The sequence below is a fragment of the Nuphar pumila genome, chromosome 10, assembly GCF_984573655.1.
Source record: "Nuphar pumila chromosome 10, dmNupPumi1.hap1.1, whole genome shotgun sequence".
Classification (NCBI taxonomy): Eukaryota; Viridiplantae; Streptophyta; class Magnoliopsida; order Nymphaeales; family Nymphaeaceae; genus Nuphar; species Nuphar pumila.
The window spans coordinates 105,735,452-105,762,040 of record NC_143258.1 but is presented as its reverse complement, the minus strand read 5'-3'; the positions used below and the strand labels follow the sequence as shown (position 1 = coordinate 105,762,040).

At 37.5% G+C, this 26,589-nt stretch overlaps 1 protein-coding gene across 4 annotated transcripts in view; it reads right to left on the bottom strand.

Annotated features, from left to right (window-relative positions):
- Positions 1-22,001, bottom strand: part of LOC149827775 (transcription factor UNE12-like) — a 44,182-nt gene extending 22,181 nt beyond the window's left edge. Inside the window, exons 1-7 of one of the 4 annotated variants that reach the window (XR_016434944.1) lie at positions 21,519-22,001; positions 21,378-21,428; positions 18,978-19,124; positions 18,295-18,360; positions 16,956-17,021; positions 15,788-15,865; positions 14,673-15,022 (exon numbers count right to left, since the gene is read on the bottom strand). Coding sequence is in view for 3 of the 4 variants with exons in the window: in XM_090019612.1 (XP_089875738.1) it covers positions 14,777-15,022; positions 15,788-15,865; positions 16,956-17,021; positions 18,295-18,360; positions 18,978-19,124; positions 21,378-21,428; positions 21,519-21,806 (942 nt within the window). In the remaining variant the exon portion in view is untranslated. Of the gene's footprint in view, positions 1-14,396; positions 15,023-15,787; positions 15,866-16,955; positions 17,022-18,294; positions 18,361-18,977; positions 19,125-21,377; positions 21,429-21,518 lie in introns of those variants that run through there. The other 3 variants (XM_090019612.1, XM_090019613.1, XM_090019614.1) reach the window with 3 other exon arrangements.
- Between the last annotated feature and the right edge of the window lie 4,588 nt (positions 22,002-26,589).

Below are 26,589 nucleotides of genomic sequence, written 5' to 3'. Positions count from 1 at the left end.
TACGTTGGACTATGGCCCTTGGTACGTGGCAGGTGGGCGTTAGCTCAAATAAGTGGCCCTGTTGTGAGGCTCTGTCCCGAACTATGGTTCTGAAAGAGAGCCCAACAACGTGAAGACTAGGCAGACATAGGTGGGGTGGTTTTTGAAAACATGAGCACATGCAGGCAAACAGAGGGCTCTAAAACCTAAAGAGATAGAGATTTTGAAATTTTTTGAAGAAGCAAGCATTGTTTTCATACAATTCCTAGATTTAGGAGTGTTGTATTTCAGACCTAAGTCTAAGTGAGCATGAATAATTCTCCTCAATTAGTCCTACCAAACCATACCTAGTCTACATGTAATCCATGTCAGTTGGGTTCAAGTCTAGGCTCCTAGGTTCATATGATATCAGAAAGTATAAGCTGACATTTTGTAGAGCACGATTTTGATAATTGAGCTAAGTCAAAGCACATAATTGATCAGACAAAGACAGGTCCCATCACGATCGCTAAACCTGTTATCATCGCAAAATTTTCCCCCTCTCTTGCAAGAAAGAAACGAATTTCGTGAGTCAAACTCAACCTAAGTTTTGAAAATTGGTTTTTGAAAATTTACTCGCCTCCGTTTTGAAAATTTGCGGGAAAATTATGTGGAATGGGATCCGCCTGTCGGTACGAGGTTAAACCGTTTCTGGCGCCTTTACCAGAGGTAATTGAACCAAGAATCAAATGTGTGCTTTAACTTGACTCAAATATCTAAATTATGCTCTATTTTCCTAGAATGCACAAAGAATCAGGCATGTGCAATGGAATTTTGAAAATATGCAAGTTTTGAAAGAATGATGTTTGCTTGGAAAAATTGAAATATACTTGAAAAATGATTGGAAAAGTACTTTAAATTGGGATTCCTGGAAAAATCATTGAGCTTAATTGAAAATCAGAATTTTTCATTGGAAAATGAATTCTCAGGAAAACTTGGACTTTAGGAAAATCGATTTGAGATTTGAATAGCTTTTCTGAGGAAATGGATTTGAGAATCTTGAGAAAATCAGGAAATTCATTGGAAAATAATTTTTTGAAATGGAAAATGGATTCTTAGAAAAAACTAGGAAATCTGAGAAAATCGATTTTGAGATTGAAAACTTGGAATTGAGAATATAGAAATCTTGAGAAATCTTGATTCTGAACTTGGGAAATACTTTGAAATCTCATTTGAAAATTCAGAATCCTGAGAAGATCGATTCTTAAGAAAATCTTGAAAATTTTTGAGAAAATCGATTTTTGAAAACTTGGGATTTTAAAATTTGAGAATTTTAAAACATTGGAAAATCTTGATTTGAACTTGGGAAATGCTTTAAAATGTCATTCGAAAACTTAGGATTCTGAGAAATCAAATCCTGAGAAAGACTTGGAAATTTTTGAGAAAACTGTTTTTTTTAAATGGACTTGGAAAATGATTTTGAAAATGATGCAAATTGAATGAATGAATGAATTTGAAAGGGGATTTCATTGAGGAATTGAGAAAACCTTTTTGAGTTTTGAGAAATGCAATGCATTTTTTAAGTTAGCCTAAGAGTGTAGGCTGAATGTGGCTAATACGAAGATCATAAATTTTGGTTTTCTTCGTATTTTGACTATGACCATAAATACGAATCCCACCGAGTTTATAAACTCCATAAGAGCTTATGCACGTGCCATTTGTGTCAACCATAGTGGATTTGGAAAAATGTGCAAGAATGATACATTCAAATATTGAAAATTTGCTGAAATTAAACTATATGCAATGCAGTCCTATTCTAAGCAAAAATGTAAATTCTTATTCTAAATATTACATTGCTTTTTTACATTGAATTGAAATAAAAGAATAAAACTAAGTCTTCTTCTTGAAGGTTCCTGCAAAACTAGAAAACAATGTTAGCACATAAATGTAGGTTTTTCTGAATTTATCCAAAAATATTGAAAATTATCGGATATTATTCAGATATAAACCCAGATTCATACCCCCTTTGATATAAACATGATAAATAATGAATAAATTTCTAAAATAAACTTTGGAAATTCGAAATTGGGGTAAGAATAACCAAAATGCCCCTGATGACCTTGAAATCAGGGTTTCCTGAAAGAATTTTTGTAAATTTTGGAATTTTGAAAATAAAATGAAATAAATCAAACATAATATGATGAAATATGATGATGTGCATGAAAATTTATGGAATTATAAATTGAAATTTTGAAATTATGGTCAAAATAACCAAAATGCCCCTGATAACAAGACTATGCCTTGAAACCAGGGTTTTCTTAAATAAATTTTGCAAAAATGAAAATTTGAAATGCAAATGAGATTAAAATTAACCCTAATATGACATGACATGCTTATTTACATGAATAAAACCCTAAAATGGCAAAAATATCATAAAATATCAAATTTAACTTGATTTTCGCCTGATTTTCGCTTCTGAATTTAAAGATAAACTAACATATAAAGCAAATAAACTTGGAATTGAGCCAAATTTGGCATGTACATCTAGACTAACCGTAAAAATAGAATGGATCTCGAAAATATATTTTTTTGTATTTTCTTAATATGAAAAATAACTAAAAATCCTAAAAAAATCAAAAATTTGCCTAAAATGCTGATTCTAAAGGGGATTTCGGATATCAAACTTCCATAAAATTTTCCCAAATTTTATGGGGTGACAGAGGACAGTAAGAAAATAATTTTTTACTTTTACACTTTCTAGTTTTGACCTATGGTCGGAGTTGTACAGCTTTGGAAAGTCGGATCGAAATCCGTCGACTCTAGGATTTAGGGAAAATTGACAGGTTTTGGTATAAAATATGGGGAAAATAACAGATGGATGAAAAAAAGGCTAAAATTGTGGGAAACTGTGCTTGACAAACAGATAATTTTTTTATCTTTTTACACCATTGGAATTCGGGTTACGGTTTGGAAAAGGGCACACTGTTATCAGAGACCTAAATCTCTGGAATTTTTGGATATTGGAATCTGTCAGACAGAAAAGAAAATTTTGGGGAAAATAGTGGGATAATTCCAAAAATCTTCAAATTTTGGAAAATGACAAGAAAATAGGTTAAGAACAACTTTTGTGTTGAAAGTTTTTGCAGACAGGCTACGGGTTGAGCGGACACAGCACGTTAGAGTCTGTCTATACCCTGACAAAGAAAAATCAAGATTTTCCCAGAGGCCTGGGAAAATCGATTTTGGACAGAGGTCAAAACTACTTGTGTAGATCTCAAAATCTCCAGATACTTAGTAGATTTCATCATGAATCTACTGTGATTTTTAGGAGAAGATTCGAATCTCCCATGGGGGTGATTTTGAAGCTTCTTGTCTGCTAAAAAGAATTTTGGAAATTCTAGAAGCGAAAAATCTAGTTTTGGGATTTGATCGGTTTAGAAGGATTTGAAAATTTGAGCAAACTTGGGTTTTTGACAGAGAAACACAGACACATAACTATGACTATAACAATATTTTTTGGATTTTTGAACAGGAAATTTTACATAAAATCATGACTGGACTCTGCGCATAGGCTGGGACACTATAGAATGTTAATAAAATTACATTACTTAAGTAAAACGACTATTAAACCAAGAAAGAAAATAAATGCAATATCAAGTAAAAAGGAAACATGCAATTTACCTAATGATGATCATAATACATGAAAAACCTTAGGGAGATATGATTGATGTTCTATGTTAGCCATCGAAATAAGGGATCCGATCCATTGGTCCGATGGATCACCTATTTTCCATGGCTTTGCCATGATGAAACCGATATTTCCTATTGATTTAGATCCATGACATAAAATGAATATGAATTCAGTCTTGATTAGGCTCACGTTGTATTCATAACATAAAGAAAAAGAGAAGCAACTTAGGTCATTACATGTCAAGAAGGAAAAAAAAATCATTCACATGGTGAAGAGGAAAGACATCTTACCTTGGAAAGGGAGAGCTTGGATCGGCTAATGGGAGTTTTCCACCAAGGAGGGCCTTAGGTTTTCCCTTGCAATAGATGGGTTCACTGAAGCCGATGGGGAAGGTTGAAGATGACAGAGGGTTGCTACAGTCGGTTGTGAGAGCTAGCTGCAGTTGAGAATCCAAAGGGGGAGTGGTTGCCGGCTGGAGTAATGGATGGGCTAAGTGTCCAAGGAGGTGGCTGCCGTAGGCTATAAGAGGGCTCCTTTGACGTGGCTGAAGCTGGAGTACTTGAAGAAGGTGGCTGAACCTGTTGCTGCAGCTGCGAAGAGGATGTCGGCTGGAGCTTGAAGATGGCATGGCTGGAGCTGTAGTTGATGTCGCTTCTAAGAGGTGGTTGTGTTGAAGGAGCCGGCTGCTGCAAGTAGGTGAGAGAGAGAGAGCTGTGTAATGGGAACCAAAGGAGAGAGAGAGAGAGAGGGTGGCTGGCGTGAATCCTTGAGAATAGGTAAGTGAAGAGGCTTTAAGGTGGCTGGACCAAGGAAAGAGGAAAGAAAGAAAGGAGGGAAAAGAAGAAGGAAAGAAAGAGAAAGGAAGAAAGGAAAGAGGAAGAGAAAGGGAAAAGGAAAGAAGAGGAGGAGGGGGTGTCGACCAAGGGGGAGAAGAAGGAAAGGAGGGAGGAAAGAAGAAAAAGAAAGAAAGAAAAGAAAATGGAAGAAGAAAGGAAGAAAGAAGGAGAAGAAGAAGAAGAAGAAAGGAAAGAAAATAAAGAAGAAAAGGGAAAGGAAAAGAAGGAAAAAAAGAGGAAAGGAAAGAAGAAAGAGCCAGGGGGGTCGACTCCCTTGTGGGTCCCACCTAAAAAAACTAAATAATGAATAATTTTTTTTTAAATAAAATAAACTTTTCTTTATATATATATATATATATATATATATATATATATATATATATATATATAAATTAAAAAAACAAATGCAAATGGATGGGCCATCTCAGAGCGGGTCCAAATTCCAATTTTGAAATTCATTTTGACAATTAGAGGGGTAAAATAGTCTTTTCATAAAGTTTCTGAATGAAACAAGCTATTTTTGGCAGTTTTTGAAACGAGCTCAGATTTTGAAGTTCAATACCTCGTTGCGAAGCAAATCCAATGTAGAATTTGAAAATTTAAGTTTGAAATAAATCCAGATTGTTTTTCTTAAGAAAATATTTCCAAATTTAGAATCCCGGGGCCAAAAAATGTCAATTTTGGAAACCCGGGGTTTGAAATTGATTTTTGAAAGCTTTTAAAACTCAATCTGGATTGAAATTTATAAAACTGGAGTTCTGGACTTCGAAAATGAAATGAAATGTTATGAAATGCTGAGAAATGATATGAAATGATACGAAATGCTATGCAAAACTTGAATGAAGAAATTTTGGATTTTACACCCCAATTGACAATTGTACCAGTTCAAAAGGTATTAAAATTGATAAAATTTGCAAAAATAGTTGAAGAAATGGTTTTTGGGTTTTACCGAGCTGGGGTGATACTGAAAATTAGGATTTGAGCTGAATTGAACTAAAATGAGCTGGGTTTTAGAGTTTCAGGATTCAGGTGAACTGACCAAATACTGATTCAACTGACCTTTCTAGCTAAATTTTCAAGAAAAGCTGTCATTTTTAGAGAAATGGTACGAAATGGTCACTGGAGCGAAGTGAATTATGAACCTGAGCTGGGTTTGAGTTAGAACAAAGGTCAGTAATACTGATATAAACTAAAATCAAAGTTCGAACACTAGCTCAATCGACTGAACTCAGCTCAATTTCAGCTGAAAGAGCTAAAACAGGCTAGAATGGGCTCTTGAACACTTGGAAATGATTTTGAACTGAAACTGGAGCGCTTGAAATTCTAGTGAGCTCAGGCTAGACTCAGAGAAACATGACTGACTGTGAATGACTGACTCGAAGACAATTGGCTTAGATTTGAGTGAGAAATGAGTTCATTTTTTAAGAAATGATCCCATTTTGGCAGAAATGGTCAGAAATAAAAATGGTCTGTTCATTGTGAGCTCGGATGAGCTTGAGATGACTGATATTCTAACTGTTCTGAACTGACCAACAAGCTTGGTTGACTCCGACTGACTGGGGTCCGGGATGACCTAGGGGTAAAATGGTAATTTTCCTAATGAAAGTGGGTAAAATGGTGATTTTCTGAAACTTACTCCGGGTTTGACTCCTACACTGACCTAACAGGGTTGGCACTGCACGAGGAGGGTTGTTTGAGAATGGATGTAGAAATTTTGAGGTGTTTATAGTAGCCAAGGTTGAAGATGATGTTTGGATCTTGAACAACGATTGCTCAAGGCATATGATCAGAGATAATTCATACTTCAACTTTCTTATAATATAAGATCATGGATCAATTGTCTATGGAGACAATGGGAGAAGAAAAACCATTAGCATAGAAACCATTGGCAACGAAAGTTCTACTCTTATTGAAAATATCTTTTATGTAGATAAACTAAAGCATAATCTTTTTAGCATTAGCCAACTATGTAATAAACAACAATTAGTTTTGATGAATCTCATTGTCACGTAATAGATATTGCATCTAATATTGTAAAATTTCTTGAAAAATATATTGTCAATGTTCATGTCACTAAATTAGAGAAATTACATGATACAAATATTTATTTTATATCTAATAGAAAGGATGATTATTGGATTTGGCATAGGTAGTTAGGTCATGCTAGTACTAATGTTATTTCTAAAATTATCAAACATGGTCTTGTAAAAGGTTTGCCAAGATTGCATTTTGCTTTAAACAAAGTTTGTAATTCATGTGCAAAAGGTAAACATACAAAGTCTTCATTCAAATCTAAAAATGTTATTTCTACTTCATGACCTTTAGAGCTTCTACATTTAAATTTTTTTGGTCCATCTAGGACAAATAGTCTTGGTGAAAAAGGTTTGGGTTTGTAATTATTGATGATTTCTCTCATTTTACTTGAGTTATTCTTCTTGCTAACAAAAGTGATACATAAATTTATCAAGTTTTGCAAACACACCCAATTAAAAAATATATACTCAATTACATACATTAGAAGTGATCATGGTGGAAATTTTGAAAACTTAGATTTTACAAAATTTTATAATAAAAATGGTTTCTCTCATAATTTCTTGACTCTTAAGACTACTCAACAAAATGGAATTGTTGAAAGAAAAAATAAGACTTTGAAAGAAATAGCAAGAACCATACTTTGTGAAAACAACCTTCCTCATTATTTTTGGGGCAAAGCCATAAATACAACTTGCTACATCATAAATAGGGTTATAATAAGACCTATCTATAAAAAGACTTCTTATGAGCTTTACAAGAGAAGGAAGCCCAATATTTTTTATTTTAAATCTTTTGGTTGCAAACTCCGCCTCTGGTCCCAAGCCCGGATAAAGGAGGAGGGTTGTGGTAGGCTAGTGACAGCCAACAGAAAAACTTAGTCACACCCTATGAATATAAACCAATATGAGAATTTTGTTGGGGCGTTCCCTACTGAGCGACGCATTGTACTCTATAGGCTCAGAGGCAGTGATAAATTGGCAAGGGTTGCTAGGTCGTTGCTTAAAAGCGATGCGTCACACTGGCGCCCGGGTGTGGTGTCAAATAGGCAAGGGTTCCCTCACTTTGTTGGACGAGTGGGGGGTAAAGAAGATAGTTCAAGACCATAAAATTAGGTTAGCCACTTGGAACATAGGGTCTTTAGCTGGTAAGTTGATAGAGTTAGTAGATGTTATGTGTAGGAGAAAGATGAATATTTTATGTCTACAAGAGACCAAATGGGTAGGTGAGAAAGCAAAAGTGATAGAACCTTGGATATATAAGATTTGGTATACAAGAATAAATAGGAATAGGAATGGAGTAGGGATTGTTATTAGTCGTGAGTATAATGTAGTTGAGGTCTATAGGAATGGTGATAGGATTTTACTTATTAAATTAGTATTAGATACAAATATTATTAATATTATTAGTGTTTATGCACCTCAAGTAGGTTTAGATGATTCCATTAAGCATTAATTTTGGGAAGATTTAGATGGAGTAGTACAAGAGATATCTTATGGAGAAAAGCTTTTCATCGGCGGTGACCTTAATAGACATGTAGGCATTAGTAGGGATGGATTTGAGAGTATCCATGGCGGCTATGGTATAAGAAAAAGAAACAAAAGTTGAGAAAGGATTTTAGATTTTGGTTTGTCCTATGATATGATCTTAGCAAACACTTGGTTTAGGAAGAGGGGGTCTCACCTAGTAACATTTAAAAGTGGGGTTAATACGAGTCAGATAGTTTTTTTCTTACTTAGAAAGATAGATAGGGGTTGTTGCATTGATTGTAAGGTTATACCGGGAGAAAGTGTAGCTACACAACATAGAGTCTTAATTTTAGATCTTAGAATTAGAAAATGCCGCAAAAGGGATAGACATAGGATAGATCCTAGAATTGAGTGGTGGGCACTGAAAGGAGCTAAACAAGGAATGTTTGTAGAGTAGGTAGTTAAGGAAGTTGATTGGTGTCTCGAGGAGGATTCAGAATCAATATGGAATAAGATAGCGGGTGGCATGAGAAAGGTGGCTAAGGAGGTATTGGGTGAGTCTAAAGGGGGTTCACCGCTAGGTAAGGATACATCATGGTGGAACGAGAATGTCAAATTAGCTATTAAGGTTAAAAGAGAGTGTTATAGAAATCTAAGTAAGAGTCGTGATAATGAGAATTTGGAGAAGTATATGATAACAAAGAAGGAAGCTAAAAAAGTAGTTCAAAACGTGAGGGATAAGGTATACAAGAAGGTTTATGACAAGTTGGATACTAAAGAGAGCGGGAAGGATATTTATAGGCTTGCAAAGATGAGAGATAGGAAATCGAGGGATCTGAGTATGGTTAGATGTATCAAAGATGAAACACAAAGGGTTTTAGTCAAAGATGAGGAGATTAAGGAGAGATGAAAAGATTATTTTGATAAGCTATTTAATGAAAATCATGCTCAGGATCTTGGAGACTTCTCTAATCCTTTTCATGAGATGAATCGTGACTTCATGCACAAGATTCAAAAGAAAGAAATTGCAGAGGCTTTGAAGAAAATAAAATCAAGAAGGGCAGTTGGCCTAGATGGTATACCTATCGAGGCTTGAAAAATGCTTGGGTGAGAAAGGTTTAGAATGATTGACAAATCTTTTTAACAAGATTTGACGATCAAATAAGATGCCTAATGAGTAAAGAAAGAGTACTTTGGTGCCTCTATATAAGAATAAGGGTGATATACAAGATTGCGCAAACTATCGTGATTTAAAACTCATGAGTCATACTATGAAACTTTGAGAGAGAGTGATTGAGTATAGGTTGAGGAAGGTTGTCATGATATCGGAGAATCAATTTGGTTTTATGCCTGGAAGATCAACTATGGAAGCTATACATCTTCTTAGACAACTTATTGAGAGATATAGAGAGAGGAACAAAGATTTGCATATGGCTTTTATTGATTTGGAGAAGGCATATGATAGAGTACCTAGGGATGTTCTCTGGTGGACAATGATGAAGAAAGGTGTTTCTCTCAAGTACATTAGTATAATTAAAGATATGTATGAAGGAGTAGTAACCAATGTTCGCACTTGTGGAGGGGTGACAACCAATTTTCCTATAATGGTTGGGTTACATCAAGGATCTGCATTAAGCCCTTTCCTATTTGCTATAGTGATAGATGAGCTTACGAGATCAATTCAAGAAAATGTGTTGTGGTGTATATTGTTTGCTGATGATATTGTTTTGATTGATGAGTCTAGAGCTGGGGTTTATGCTAAGTTAGAATTATGGAGATAGACATTGGAAGAAAGAGGTTTTAAGTTGAGTAAGAGTAAGACAAAATATATGAAATATTGGTTTAGTAAGCAACGAAGTAGTGATGAGAGTGTAGTGAAGCTTGGTGAGCAAGAAATACTGGTGGATGACTATTTTAAATATTTGGGATCTATCATTCAAAAGTATGGAGAAATTGATGGAGATGTAAATCATAGGATAAAGGTTGGGTGGATGAAATGGAAAAGTGCAACTAGAGTGTTGTGCGATCGTAGAATGCCATTGAGGTTGAAGGAAAAGTTTTATAGAACGACAATTAGGCCCGCTTTACTATATGGTACGGAATGTTGGGCTGTCAAGAGACATCATATTTAAAAAATGAGTGTAGCTGAGATGCATATGCTTAGATGGATGTGTGGAAATACAATAAAAGATAAGATTTGAAATAAGGAGATACATAAGAAGGTAGGCATTGCATCCATTGAAAATAAGATGAGAGAGAATCGTTTACGGTGGTTTGGACATATTCGGTGAAGGCCTAATGATGCTCCAGTTAGAAGGATGGAGAAATGAGAAAATATATTAGTTAAAAGAGGTCGGGGTAGGCCTAAAAAGACTTGGATGGAGATGATAGGAAAGGATATGAATGCTTTGAACCTCACCGAGGACATGGCATTGAATAGAAATGATTGGAGGTGAAGGATTCATGTGAAAGACCCAAAATAATTTTCTTTTTTGGTTCATATAGCCGACCCCAATTGTTTTGGGATGAAGGCGTAGTTGTTGTTGTTGTTGTTTGTAAATCTTTTGGTTGCAAATGCGTTATGGTAAAGATAATTTAGATAAGTTTGATGCCAAAAGTGATGAAGGTATTTTTTTTGTTATTCATTTTCTTCTAAAGCTTATAGAGTATTTAATAAAAAAAATCTTGTTATTGAGGAATCCATTCATGTTATATTTGATGAATCTAACCTCCATGTTGATGATAATATAGGTATTTTTGAAAATAAAGAGAAAAGTGAAAGCATGAACCTAGAGAATAGTACGCAAGAATAATTGAACTCCCCTTTGAAAGATTTGCAAGAAAAGAGTATCCAACATAATGATATTCCTAAAGAATGAAAGTATGCCAAGGATCATCTCAAGAAAAATATACTTAAAAATCCAAGTAAAGGGGGTAAGAACTACGCTTTATTTAAATAATGCATGCAAGTTTTTAGGTTTTGTTTCTTAAATTGAACCTAAGTCAATTGATGTTGCTCTTAAAGATGAATTATGGATAATAGTCATACAAGAACTTAATCAATTTGATAGAAACAGTGCTTGAAATTTAGTTTCAAGACCCAAGGTTCATCATGTTATTGAAACAAAATAGACTTTTAGAAATAAGCTTGATGAATTCGGAAAAATAATTAGAAATAAGGCTAGACTTGTTTCTTAATAATATAACCAAGAAAAAAAATGATTTTGATAAAACCTATGCACTAGTAGCTAGATTAGATGCTATTAGGATGCTATTAACATTTGCATGCATTCTTGGTTTTAAATTATACTAAATGGATGTCAAAAGCGCTTTCTTAAATAGTTTTATCAAAGAAGAAACTTATGTGAAACAACCTCCAGATTTGAAGATATTTGTTTCCCAAACCATGTATTTAAACTTAAGAAAACTCATTATGGATTGAAACAAGTCCCTCATGCATAGTACGAAAGGCTTAATACATTTTTAATAAATCAAGGTTTTTCTAAAAGTCAAGTTGATATTATTCTTTTTATAAAAAAGAATGATCTTGAAACTTTGATAGTTCAAATCTATGTTGATATTATATTTGGAACTATTAATGAATTTATGAGCAAATTTTTTTTCTAAGCTTATACCGGGAGAGTTTGAGATGAGCTTGATGGAAGAATTAAGTTTCTTTCTTGAACTTCATGTCAAGCAAAGGAAAAAAAATCATTAATAAAAAAAAGTATACTAGAGAACTATTGAAGAAGTATGGCTTGCACAACTCCAAGGGATGTGTACTTCAATTAAGTTAGAAAATAATGAAAAGGTAAATCTATTGATACTAAGCTCTATAAATGAATGATTAAGCTCTATAGAGGAATGGTAAGATCTTTGTTATGCTTAACCGCTAGTAGACCAAACATATTGTTTAGTGTGGGCTTATGTGCTAGATATCAAAACAATCCTAAAGAATCTCATCTAAGTGTTGTTAAAAAAAATTTAGATATCTATTGGACACCTTAGATCTTGGTCTTTGATATCCAAAAGGATATTCAACCCAAGTGTTGGAGTCTGTCTTGAGTGGGTAGTCTTCCACTCTTCCTGCCAAAGCTACAAATACAGTCCAAGTTCTCGGAATTTGGTGTTTAAGCCAAATGAATTGATGCCAATTCTCTCTAGGAAATTTTGTTTTATATGATTCATAAAAAATTACTAGAGACATTAACAAGATCCGAGTGCCTGTTCCAAGTGAGTCTATCTTGTTCTAGAGAAAAGTTCACTGATATAACTTGGCTCCAAACAGGGTTCATGGGACGTGAAAGAAGGTTTTGTATATCGAGACATACCTTGTTGTAGAATGATCGACAAAATGGGATTGATTGCTTTTCATGAAAAACTTTTATGAAGCAGTTTGGAAATGAAAAGGGAGCCTGGATTCGCTTCGCCACTCTTTTCTAGAGGAAAATGTCTGCTGGTGTAGGACTTGTTTTTGTTACACTTTGTGAAGATGCATTATGTTATCATATTATTATATGAAATTCATTAAAAAGAATTAGACGAGCGTAAACGAGCTTTATCGAGTTTCGATGAGCCTAAGCTCAAACTCAAGTTCTAGTTCGTTTCTTCTAATCGAGCCCCAAAGAAGGCTCAAGCTCCGCTTCTTTATTAAACAAACTAAGCTAAGCTGAAGCCAAGCTTCAAGTGAGCTTAGCTCAAGCTACTCGGCTTGCTGTGGACTCCTACTTGCCAATTGTCACTATTCTTTCCATTTTCTACTCTGAAACAGCAAAGATAAGCCGGTCCAGAGAAAACAGTGTCTTGTTACCTCTGTGATTAGAAAGAACAAATTGCCCTGCACCAAATTTCAAAGGGTGTGTTTGGAGAGCAGATCAGGTGCTGTCAGTGATTTGACATCTTCACCGTCCATTGATTCATCTCACAATGTCCTCATGGTCTGTGTACATATTGTAGACGGTGAGGATGCCCAATCATTTTCCTAAAAGTGATTTGGCAGATCACCTGATCTGCTCTCGTGTGTTTGAGAGCCTCAGGTCTCAGACCTAAGGATTTAATGTGGCATCGGGAAGCACTGATGTGCTGTGGGCCCATATCTAGATCAGAGATTCTCAACATAGTATCTTAGATCTTCGTTTTTTGAGGATCTGAGACAGAAAAACCGCCTTAATTATGTAGGGCAAAGCACCAAATTAGTCGGTAGCATGAAACGTTGTATTTTCAGATTTTTGTTGCAGATGCATATAGACCATGCGGATTCATGCAGCCTGCACTTGCGAAAGATTTAACTAGTTTCGGTCGTAAACCAAGGTGCTGCAAGATTAGCCTTCTTTTTGGCAGGCTTTGGCTTGACATGAATTCCTGTGAACCAACGCCTAAGAGAAATTAAATTTGTGCTCATTGCACTGGGCTGCAAGGCTTGACCTGTATTATAGCTAACTATTAACTGAAACTCTGGGCTTGAAAGTGGGAATGAATGCCTGGTTCTATACAATTTTCCTTTGATTCTCAGACTCATTTAGCAAACAAACATTTGCTTAAGCGTAGCTCGGACACTCCATATTTGCAATCCTCTTTTGGTCGCTCGTGGTTGGTATCATCCTTAATTAGTTGGCACTCTTTCCTTCTTTTGGGTGGGCAAGGTTAAAGTAGGTGGCCCAAGTGGGACTTCAAATCTGAAACTCCAGTCAAGAGAACACCAACGTTTACCAATCTCTCTCTCTCTCTCTCTCTCTCTCTCTCTCTCTCTCTCTCTCTCTCTCTCTCTCTCTCTCTCTCTCTCCATTGGCACTTGTTAAGGGACTGGGGACTGAGAACATAAATGCATTGGAGTTAAAATTTGAGATCTACAATTTGGTAATGGGAAGTTGGATTAAGTTCATAACTAGGGTAACAGTAGGGGTAGCATAATCCATCCTATCAATGTTCATAAGAGAATTTCTGAGACTCACCAGTTTTCATTAGTTGTCAGGTTCCTCATGAGGAATCGACTGATACCCAAAAAGTGGCTCAAAACAAGATGGGAGAAAAAGAGATGCTTTGGGTCTAGCTTGTGGCGGTCCAACCTAGATTTGTAGGGTTAGGTTTAGGATGATGTTGCCACTCCTGACAGGACCATTGATGGGAGTACAGAGACCTGATGCGTGACGCACAAAATTTCCTCACCTATACTCGTGTTTGTGTAACTCTCTCTCTCTCTCTCTCAATTATTGCTAGTGTGCTCAAGAGAAACATTGAAAATTCATCCAACTCACACTCAACAAAACAATTCACACTTGATTTCCCAATTGACTCTGATGCCATTCATGAGTCCATCACTTTTTGAGCCACCAGACCACTTTCCATCCAGAAAACCACCTTTTGCTTTAAATTGACAAAATTTCTCAAATATAATAAAAGCAACATTGGATGGACCAATCCAAATGACTTTGTATATATTTCCAATGTCAATCCTAACTTTTGTCATGGGCCCCCCATCCCACTACCCACAATAAACCGTCAAAAAGGATTTGAAATACCGAGATCACTCTTTCATTCTCCCTGTCCCCACCAAAATGCAGACAAAAGATTTTCACAATTCACCCCCCTTAACCCAAATCAATGAAAAGTAAAAGGAATACTTCAGTTTTTTCTAGCCACAGTATCACTACATATCTGAAAATATCAGAGAGAGAGAGAGAGAGAGACCTCTTTGCTGATGGTGAAGCGCATAGTCCAATTTGATGCACCATGGGGCAAGGGCAGTTGGTGCATAGATCTAGGCCATTACCAGTGGAGAGAATACAGTAGCATTATGTCTGTGTATTTGGTTCTGGTTTGACTCGGGCAGCAGGTGTATCTGGTTGTTGTGTGTGGTAGATGGCCATGGCTAGTGAGATGGGCATGAGGCAGAGGTCCTTGGATTGGAGGAACTGCATGGCTGCACCTACATCCTCTTCCATGAGCTTAGCAACCTGTTGCTCGGTCCCGTCAGTGGACCACTTGTCCCACACTTGCTGTTGTTGCTTACATGCACCTCCACTTGCTTCTCCCTGCATCTGATAGAGCACATCATATATATGTAACAGTACATGCTCAATTAATCAGCACAAAACTTTGAAGCATGAGTGTCATTTTGGGCTGAATATGTTAGCTGAAGTGATAAAGTCCTACCCTCTTGGCCAAGCTGTCGCAGGTTCAAATCCCACCAGGGGACATCCCCCACCCAGCTTAAGCCAAAAATGTATAAATTTTCAGTTCAGCAGGGATGCGGCAGACAATTTCCTTTTCGAAATAAATTTAGTGGCAACCAAACACTATATTTGAATGATACAGAGGGCCCGATGTGAGAGTGTCTTTGGGTTTTCTAAGGCTGCTTTAAGAGGAAACATATGTACCAGTAAATTTTTTACATTATGGATGTGGCTATATTATTAGAAAATTCCAAATGCATGCCCACTTTTTTTTCCATATCCAATACATGTGCATTATGGTCACTTGTTAGGTTAATCATGGGAAAAAGCAGATGTGGTTTTGAAATAAGTGGACTCCAGTCTGTTAATCATGGAAAAAAGTAGGTGTGTAATTGAGCTATTGAAAAAGATTGGTATGGCCTTTTTCCAATATCCTGGGTTATTTTTGTCAAAGAAGAAAAAGACCTCCAATACAAAGGACCATATTACTGCCTACACCAGTACAAACAAAACATATTGAAAATTATGATCACATTTGCAACATAGAGGCATTCAGGAACCGATTTTATCATTCCAGAAGCAAGATAAATATATGCAAGGTCAACTAGAGATTTTAAATTAATTGATTACCTCAACAGTGGGAGATGGAATGTCAGCCACAAGCTGCGCAACAGTTCCTGCCCCACCTAGCCTGCTCATGCTTAAGACCTGTTAATGTTTAACTAATACTTTAGCAAGCCTCTTAGAAAGCAATGAAAAAAAACACTATTTGTGCTTCCATCCAAGAGATACTGAAAATGACTGAAGTGCCTCACTGTCTCCCTTATAGATGGGGCACCATCTAAACCCTTGACTTGAGATGCTTTTATGGAAACCAATTAAAAACAAACATTTGATGGATGGAAACTACTGAGTTCAACAATGACATATGAACATATAGGCATCACATGGAAACCATGAACTTATGATTAAGTTCATGAAACTCCCAACATTTTTGAGAACCATGTGAAATGTGACCAAGTTTGTCCTTTTCATAACAATGCCCACACATATCCTTTCTGCACAAGGATACGCCAATGGGCCACATCGTCTCTTGTCATGCATATGTGCACAATCAAGCATGCACATTGTGCAGAAAGCCACGACAAAAGCAAAACAAACTTGGTTTTTTCTTTTTGTCACCTTCCATTAATGACAAAACAAATGCAATGGGATGTACAGTCCCCATTCTCAAATACCTGACAGCAATTATATATATATATGGTTTATATTTAGTACAATCGATTGTACCTACAATCTAGTTTGAATCTCATGATGCAAGTTGTTTTGACACAATCTAACCTCATAGATGTATTCATCATGCTCAATTTAGTAGGAAACGACTCTTGGATCATGTTTTTCCGATGAAAAAACATGTTTTTATGAGTTGGAAAAAATTGATGCCTTCATAGCTGTTGATTTTTGGATCGCCGGAACAACCTGTATACAAGTCATATTCCGGTGATCCAAAAGCTGGTTCCCACTAAAAAAACCTGTAGATCACATCTATGGTGTTAGATGTGAGAAAAAAAATCCAAACAAAGGGGTTTGCCCCATTTGGTAAGTCGTTTGCACCTACAAAATGACTAGCAAATCTTAACCCATATATATATATATATATATATATATATATATATATATATATATATATATATATATATATATATATATATATATATATAGAGAGAGAGAGAGAGAGAGAGAGAGAGAGAGAGAGAGAGAGAGAGAGTTATCAACTAGTAGGATGGAGCAACTTTACATTTACTTGTAGCCTGAGGAACTTGACATAGTCCATGATTTCATCAAGCATGACTGCTTTGTCTGTCTACATGAAGAAAAAAAGAAGAGAGATAAATACAAAATGGATTTTAAAACACAAAACATGCTTGACCACCTACCACCTTTCCTCTTGGAAACACAGTGTTCATGTTGGTGCTAGCTGTGAGCCAGCAGGCAACTGCCTCTCAGTTGAATCTAGCCCAACATCCACATAGATGGCACTTATGAAACAAAACATAACAGTAATACTATGATAGATCCTTCAAAACATAATAAATCGTTCATAAATGTGGGACAGATGCATATCGCGCCATGTACAGAATTGCACTATGATAAACATGAATGATGGGAGCCAATTTTCTGTAGGGGGTATCAGGAATAAAATAATGATTAGGCCAATCAGAAACTTTACAGAATCATAACAACACTGCACTTGGTGTCACATGGCAGTCAGCCACATTATATTGGCATGCTGATTGACCCAGGAATAGATTCACATATCCAGGGCAGGATGATAGCAAGCAAGATACTTTATTCTTGATCCCCTTATTCCCCCTTCATATTAGAGATGGGGGAGATTCAGAATAGGTGGTATTTGTGGGCAAAATGCCAGTGGTGGCACCAAGCATAACAACATTACAAGGTACCCTCCACAGTAGCTTAGTTCTCAAAAAGAGGACTCCAACTCAAAGAGCAGGACAGAATTTTGTATGTCTCTACATGTAAAATTAATTTGCGAGAAGCTAAGGTGATAGAAGAACAAGGTAACATTAACATCATCCAGTACCTGGGAGCTGGATGAGAATAATGATTGCATCAGTGGGACCAAGAACAAAAAACCTACACAAAGGATCCTCCACAGTAGCATTGTCCTAGTTTCTAGATTAACATGGTTAGGGTCTCCAACTAGGGGATCACGAGGTCAGGACTGAGCCACCTTTTAGAAACTCACCCCAGTCCAAGCCAGGCTTTGCACCCATCCCATTGCCTAGTTCTATCTCTAACATAAACAAACAAGATAAAATTGTGCTTGATCCCATATCATATTCAGATTACAGAACCAGTGGAAGTTCTGGACTTATCACTTAAAATTGTGCTTGCAATAGCTACCTATGCAGTGTATACATCACAACGGATGACATTAGTGGGACAAAGCACAGTAGCATTATAGAGGATCTCCATAGTAGATGTCTTTCAAAGTCAACATTATCCATGCAAGAGCCTCCAGTACAATGCTAGTTCCTCATGCTTCTTCTTGCAAGATTGTTCTAAAAAAACTCATGATATAAAAATCTTTCCAAATTACGAAAAAAGAATACCTTGTTAGCGTTTGGCACCAACTCCTGCAACTGCTTCATCCTTTCTGTTATTCTCACCCTACGTAACTGTGTCAAAAGAGTAGTTTGGACCATCATCATCATCATCATCATTATCATCATCACAATTACATGCATGCAATTGCACAGAGAATGAAACTCATGCCATAGAAGGCCTGTCTAAAATGCTAACACTACTTGTCTGTAAGACTAGATATGCTGCCTAAGTCCATCAAAGTAAGAAAGCCACAACCCATCATTAAAGACATGAAAACAAGGGTCATGCAATTATTCATAGAAGCAGCAACCAGACTTCTGATTTGGGCGAAGGTGTAACATGATTAATTACATATATAGTCTATAGCAAACAAATCTATCCAAGTGGATTCGGATCTGAGATGCAGAGCTTTTTCTTATATACAGAGCTAATCCTATATAACTGAAACATGTTCCAGATCCAGTATTATCTATTCAATCAAATAAGCAAGTTAGAACCATCACATACAGACTCAAATCAAATATACTCAAACATGGGTAGATTCAATTTATCCATTCCAAATCCATTTCATACAAAACTCTAAGCTGACCTACATGCAGGGACAATGGATCTGATCATTTCAGAAAATGATATCAATCTGAACCATTGACAACCATGGCATTCAGGTATGTGCACATAGACAACTTACTCTTTCCGCAATGCTATGAGGATCTGTAGCTTGGCCTCGCCTCGCACGCACTCTGGGCCGGACTACTGGTGGGTGTGGCACAGTTGCATTGGATGAGGGCTGGGCATGAAAAGGCTGGCATACTGCAACTCTTTGTCCTGACTGAATCTTGAAATCAGTAAAATGAAAACAATAAATGATGATGAAAAAGAGATTCATAATGTGTACATGAGAGTAATCAGCATTGCTACAGAGGATGAGCTACACATTAGTGGACGTTGGTTTTGAGTTTTGTTAAAACATAAAATATGTATTGAATAAAAATAAAATCAGAAAATGAGAAAAGAAGAAAAACACCACTCGGCTAAAGGCCTACATCTACGGAAAAAAACTCACACCCTCTTTATTTCTTATGTATTCAATCCTTCAAGTCACATATTTATACAGGTTCAAGATCCAAAACAAGAAACTTTATCTACAACTCATATGATTACTAATCAAGATAAGATAATGATAGATTAGAATCTCATCTAATCCATCAAATCTTGAAAAAGCTGTAATTGCAAATCTTCTCTAGATTTAGATAGATTCCAACAAGCTTCGACAAAGAAATGATCCAGATAATTGGACACCTAACAAGCTAGCTCGATCCCATTACTAACACCGATATCAGATGCACTCTATTCAAGATTGTCGATTTAAGTGCTTCTAGTGATGCTCTCATGCATGCCCTTGGCTGTTGTAGAGACTCGTATCTACGACTAGATGGTGCATTAGAACATGAAACTCAATGACCACCAATTTCATATCTTAGAAATACGTTTCTCAAATAAGACCAATGTGGGCACCATCAACGAGAATGCAACTCATGAATCTAGAGATTGGGCAATTGTAAACAATCTTGCTACTAATAAATACAAGGTAACATGGTATCCAACAAGAAACGCTTGCCTAGTAACCGATGAAAAGTTAGAATACCAATCAAGTAATAGAGATGTGAATTTGTAAGATCAAACTGGGGAGGACGGTAGACCTATGAAAAGTTAGCAGTGATAAGGGAGGTGCTGGATCAAAATGGTAATGTCAATGTTCTGGCTGCTGATGATGATAATGATGAGTCGATGCATGGTGATGACACTCATGACAAATATGATAATGGCTATGATTATGTAACAATTGCACATGATCATGGTGGTTGGAGGGCATTACATGATGTTGGTTGTGTGTGGTCCTGATGACTGTCATGGCTTGTGACAAATGACATGTGGATGGTCGCGTACGCTTATTTTGAAGAGATGGTTATGTACTTATGTATACTCATTTTGAACTTATGTATTTTTGACAATGGTGGCAGAACATGATGACGATGATGATGCATAGAGATTGACAATAGTCTAGTCAGCATGGGGTACTCTGACTGGGTTCGGCTCGATTCGACTAGACTCGGTTGCACGAGATGGATCGGGTAGAAAGGTCTCGAACGATTCGGCTAGCTGATTTTCCGAGTTGAACCAGCTTGGTTGTGGATCACAAAAACGAGGGCCCGTGTCTTCCCTAAGGTAATAAGTAAACAATCTAGCCTGAAACGACTCAGACCGAGTCTCTTACGAACCACCATCTCTTCTCGCTCGATACACGAGCCATGACGCACGCGCGAGAGCCGGTCACCACAAAGGAATCGCACGTGCGAGGGACAGACAAACTGCACGCGATCAATGTCGGTAAGTGGGTCGCTGTCTCAGTCAGTAGTCAGAGCATGTGCGACGCAAAGCGCACACGTGCGATTCTGCAACTTTTTTTTCCGCAAAATAACCCATAAGATTCCCTAAAATGACTAAACTACCTCTAACGTCCGTACATGTTGGGCCATAGATCGTTAAAAGAAAGGGGCCAACGACGTTAGTAATTATACAACTTATGAAGGATAAATACGTCAAATTCATCCGTTTTCATAGAGACCCGCGCCCTTACAACATAAAGCGCACAGAGAGGGCCATTCTCGTCATTCTCAAATATTAGTTTCCAGATACACCACGAACCTTTACAGAAAATGACGAGACTGCCTCATCTCTGTATCTCTCAAGATCATTTTTTTTCCCTGGACTGTTCCGTCTAAAAAGGAAAAACACCACGGCCATTCAGAAAAGTGAAGGGCATTTTCGTCATAAAAACGATCACCAAGGGCAACCCGAAATTCTCATCGGGCTTTCGATGAAACGGGTGAGCGAACAAGAAAAAAACTCACGCAGATTAATTCACGATTTATTCCCGATATGAAAGGAGAAATTCGCAAAAGATCGCCAATTTTTTAGCTTTCATTGAAACAGAAATTAGAAAAAAAAAAACTCATGCCGATGAATTCACGATATATTCCCCGCTTTGAAAGAATAAATTCAGAAAAGATCGCCGATGTTTACTCACCAGCTGGCCGCCGGGCCGAATCGATGGCGGAATATTCGCGAAGGGCGGAAACTACGGAAAAAAAAATCACGAAGGTGCCAAAAATGAAGAAAAGAAAAAGACCAGCTTGGGAAATTTCAATTGTTCCCACTATGCCCTTACGTTGATGGTGGCGGTGGGCTTTACGGCCGCCTCGGCGTCGTCGCGAAACCTCTTGCCGCTGCCGGGCACCTCCTCCGGTGTCGCGAAACCGCCCTTTCCCTGCTCGAGGCTGAGGGCCAGAGGGAAAATACCTCCCGAAAAACCGCCCCTAGGGCCCATCTGGAGCACCGTCCCGGCCGTCACTGCCACGGTGGCGTCCGGTCCGCCGCCGCCAGTGGAGTAGCCGGGCATGGCCAAAATCTGCTCGAAGAACTCGTCTGTCATGCCTTCCAGAGGGTTCGTCGTCATGATGGCAGCAGAGAGAGAGAGAGAGAGAGAGAGTTTATGGGTGCAGGTAGCAAATAGCAATTAGTAGTTTATAGTGGGAATCGGCGGGTTTCGAACCAGGGATTATCGAGAAATAGGGAGGCAAGTTCCATCCTTCCCTTTAAAATAGACATTTTGGGTCTTCGAGAAACCAACTGAGTTTTTGCTTGAGCGTATATACCTCTGACTCAGGTGTTTGGGAGAGAGAGAGAGAGACGGACGTTCGAATCCCTACGGATGCGTCTTTATTTGTCTGCCGTCGCTTCCGATTCTTCTTATACAGAAGAGAGAGAGAGAGAGAGAGAGAGAGAGAGAGAGAGAGATCATTGTATTTTGGAATGGACTAAAACACCACATGAAATTATCTGAAATGACGTCAAGGGGAGTAGTAACTAGTAAGTAGTAATCTACGTCACAAAGTTGTCGGCACGACCCGACACGCGACGAGGGTGTGACGTGCGGAGCTGGTAAACTATCCGAGCAGCTCGCGCCTTCGCGAGGTTCGGCTCGTATTAACTTGTTTGTGTTCGGTTCGTATTGCTGGTTATCCGAGCCAAGATCAGCTTATTTAGCTTAAACAAGTATAAACACAAGGTGTTCAGTTAAGCGCGGCTAGAGAGAGCTCGTATATATAGATTATATATATAGATTGAGTAATGTGTTTCTTAGGCCCTCTTTTTTGTTAGATCTTGTTAGGCTTCTTCAAAAATTATAGTTTTAAGTATTTTTTCTCATATTTAACACTGTTGACGTGATCTATAGGTATTGTTTAGTGGAAACCGGCTTTTGGATCACCGAAATCTGACCTGTATACAGGTTTTTCCGGTGATTCAAAATCAATGGTTACGAAGGTACCAGTTTTTATCAGCTCAAAAAAATATTTTTTTATTGAAAAATATGATTCAAGAGTCGATTCTCACTGAATCGAACATGTTAAAACACATCTAATGGCTCAGATGTATCATTAAACACTAAAAACCTATAGGGCAGAATGAAAAATGGGGCCTAATATGTTCAGTTCTCATATATATATATATATATTATGTATGTTAAATAAAAAACTATATATTTTAAGTATAATATATATTTCATGTACAAATAACATAAAATGATTTTACATGAGCGAACTTATGTTCAGCTGATCTCATTCAAGGATAAGCCGAGCTTGATCTTATCTCGACTAAGCACAAAGGCAAGCTGAGCCATGAGCATAATCCACTGATAAATGAGACGAGCCTAAACATGTTCTGTTTGGTTCATTTACCAGCCCTAACAATTGGACGGGAGAACACAGATTTTTTGTAACTTTTAATAAATTTTTTTGTATTTGTTATTTAAAAATATACACAAATTGCTCCACTCAACACTATGATGCAACTTTCGAAATGAGGAAGTAGGTACTAACAAATTTAGTAACTTGAACGGAGGTTTTCAGAGTGTTTTTCCTAAATCTAATCTTGCAGACGCATTAGACATTATTGATTTGCTAAAATACAACACTTGGATCGTGTTTTTTGATGAAAAAGCTTAAAATTATTCAGCTTGAATATTTATAAAAATTGTAGACCACCCATTTCAAACCTCATAAAAACCTACTCAGATAACGACGAGTTACATGTAACCTGACATCTGACTTGAATCTGAATCCGATTAGTCGGGTCCCGAAGCATGATTTGTGATTATCAGATTCGAGTTTGGTATATATTGAGCTTTGCATTCAAACCTGAAACCGAGTCCAACTAAAACTGGACCTGATCAGATGTAAGTATAGGGTTTTAAGTTAGTTGGATCCGGCTTCATGTAATTTCATTCAACTCCAAATCTGAATCCATATATGCCATACCATATTGATATTGATATGGCAAATTGAAGAGACGGATTAGCAGCAGATTAGCCACGAATTTAGGTCGTTGCTAATCCACAGGTTTCTTGTAGTGATCAAGTTAGACTCCAAAATGCCTGACATGTTTACAGTCTTATATCCAAATGTCAGAATTTAACTAATCAAGTGTCAAATCCAATACAATCAATTATGTACAACACATCTATAAGGTCGGACTTGATAAAAAACATTTAAACACCTTCAGAAGCTCCGTAGGCTTGTGGTAGGCACGGATGAGTGTAAGCAGCTACCCCTACTCTTTAATCAAATATTTAAAAATATATTTTATTAAACTACTATTAAAATTATTTAAAATTTTAAAATAATAACATAACGTATTAGTATCCATGTCAGCATGTCCAATTGTGTCACCGAGAATACACCACCAAAATGACATGTAACATAAGTACTAACCAAGGCTGTCAACTGTTCGGGTTTGTCTTGGTTACCCAAACTGACCGAAATCCGAATAACCAATGCTGTTTGGGCTGACCCATACCGAGCCTAGTAAGATGTGGTTCAAGTTTAGATTATGACTTCTGCCTTTATCTGACACATCCCGGCCGGACTTGAGTGTTTTCTTTTGTCTTCTATGCAAAAAGATTTATATAGGTTGAGTTTGGGATTTTGTTCAATTCATATAAGGCTAGAAAACGAGACAAGCTGCTCAGTCGTTTAGCTTGGCTCCGGTTGTGAGAAGCCTGGCTCGACTAAAAAATTGAGTTTAGCAAGCCCGAGCTTGTTCAGGTGAATGAGCTGAGCACGAACATGGCAAGCTTGGCTTGGCTCCGTGTTTTACATAATATATGTATATATTATATATTTTATACATATATTATATACATAAAATGCATATTATATATTACACATTACTTGAGTTGAGTCCAGGTCGACCCAAATAATATTTGGGTCGGTGTTTTTTATTCCAATACTTGGAATTTGTTTTTCGAGTTGAGTTGGTACCGGATACAAACCTGACACAATCATAGCCCTGTTCAAGTCTGAGTATATATAATGGGCATGGGATGGACCTGAAACTATGCATAATAAGGTTTTTTTGTTTGTGAAGGCCTTTCTGGATCGAAAGCAAATTTTGCGTCGACATATTAATGGATATAGATCCAAAATACTCACCGGTCCCTGAGTTCAACCTGTTGGTAGAACATGTAAAGGATGGGACTCATGGAAATTTCCATAATTGCGTACACGCTTGAAATCACTGTGTTATATATTGATCCAAATACAAATGAAAGTGTGAGATAGAATTCTTGCCCCTAACATCAACATGCTCCGAATGTAGATGTAGATGTAGAAAGTTCACCTTTCTTAAAAGTGGATCCATATATACAATTTTTATTCGAATGCACATGCATCGCCCAAGGGGGGTTTGGCCTAGTGGGGTGCGGCCTTAGGTGCTAGACAGGAAGTCAAGGTTCGATTTCCATGGGCGTCGTCCCTCTGCGCAAGCCAACACCTAGTATAGGTTCCAGAGGCAGGGGTCCTAGCCTCGGAGTTTTAGGCTGCTGGCACGACGACCGTAGGTATGGTAGGCTGAGCCAACATGACCAGGTCTTCATGTCTGGTGCGGTTTCTTCGGGTTGTAAATCCAAAAAAAAAATGTATATCCATCATACAAGCAAGTCATAACATTCAAGTTTGAATAGGACAAGGGTCATGTGTCAAGCTTATGCCACAAAGATATGAGCTGGGGGTACCCAACCTGATGTCCATCCAGGTTTTGCCTTCCAGTCTGGCGGGTCGAGTCACCCTCTGACCCGGATTGCTCCCTCAGCCCTTATCCAATTAAGGGAAACCCTTCGGTTCTCACTTGGAGTGGCATTGAGCCACGGGAGTTGTTGGAGTGCTCGATGGGAAAAGCGTTTAGGGAGGTTGTGTGTGGCTCCCACAGTCCAGGCATTACTTCGCTGGGTCCGGGAATAAACCTAGTTTTCGTTGGGTTTTTTTTTAGCAACTCCCTATGCCAGTGATGATGGCGGTTAGCGTGGAGATGAAAGTGACTGCGATTGCATATTCATGGGAGTTGTCAGAGGACCGTGCAACGAGGGGCCCAACTGATGGTGCTCCATCCCCTGCGACCCTAGCAAAAGATGATTTAGTGTCTCCTGATGTTTTTCATGAGGTTGTTCTTGCGGTGACTAGTGGTTTTTTTTGGTGGTCGTCTTGCTACTTCATTCTCCTGGGCCCAAGTGAGAGGTTGCTAATCGATTTTGCCTAATAAAAACCTTTCCAAGCTCTCAATGATTGTTGAAAACACTAATTTTTTTCAATCACTTTGTGATATGAGAAACAAAGATCTTTTGGCCATTGTCTAGTTTGTAAGTGGGACACTAGGGCAATGAAATGAGAATTTTATGTTCTTGAGCTTTATACATGATTGAAGCTCCTTATTAACCTGTTCTTTGCACTTTCGAACAGTGAGTTCTTAGTGCATTTTTCATAGCAAGCTGATTTGATGTCGGTTCTGAGGAGAGGATCATGGATGGTTGTTGGTCACACTTTATTTATGAAAACTTGGGATGGATGTGGCATGCCTAAATTTTAAGGTTTGAGGTCTATTCCAGTATGGATTAGATTACATGGTCTTCCATCTGTTTATTGGTGCAATGATGTCTTGTGCTTGAAAGTGGATGTGTTGGAGGGAAAGTTGATTGTTGTTGATGATAGGACCTTTACCAAGCTCGCTTACACTTTGCTAGAATCTTTGTAGAAGTTCAATCTTATTCGAATATTTCTAATTCGATTTTCATTGTCTTGGGCAGATTCTATAAGGGAGATTACATATTGAAGCACACATATATTTGTGAGGTGTGTAAGATAACATCTAATGTCAATGTAAATTATTTGTGCAAGAATCCAACATCC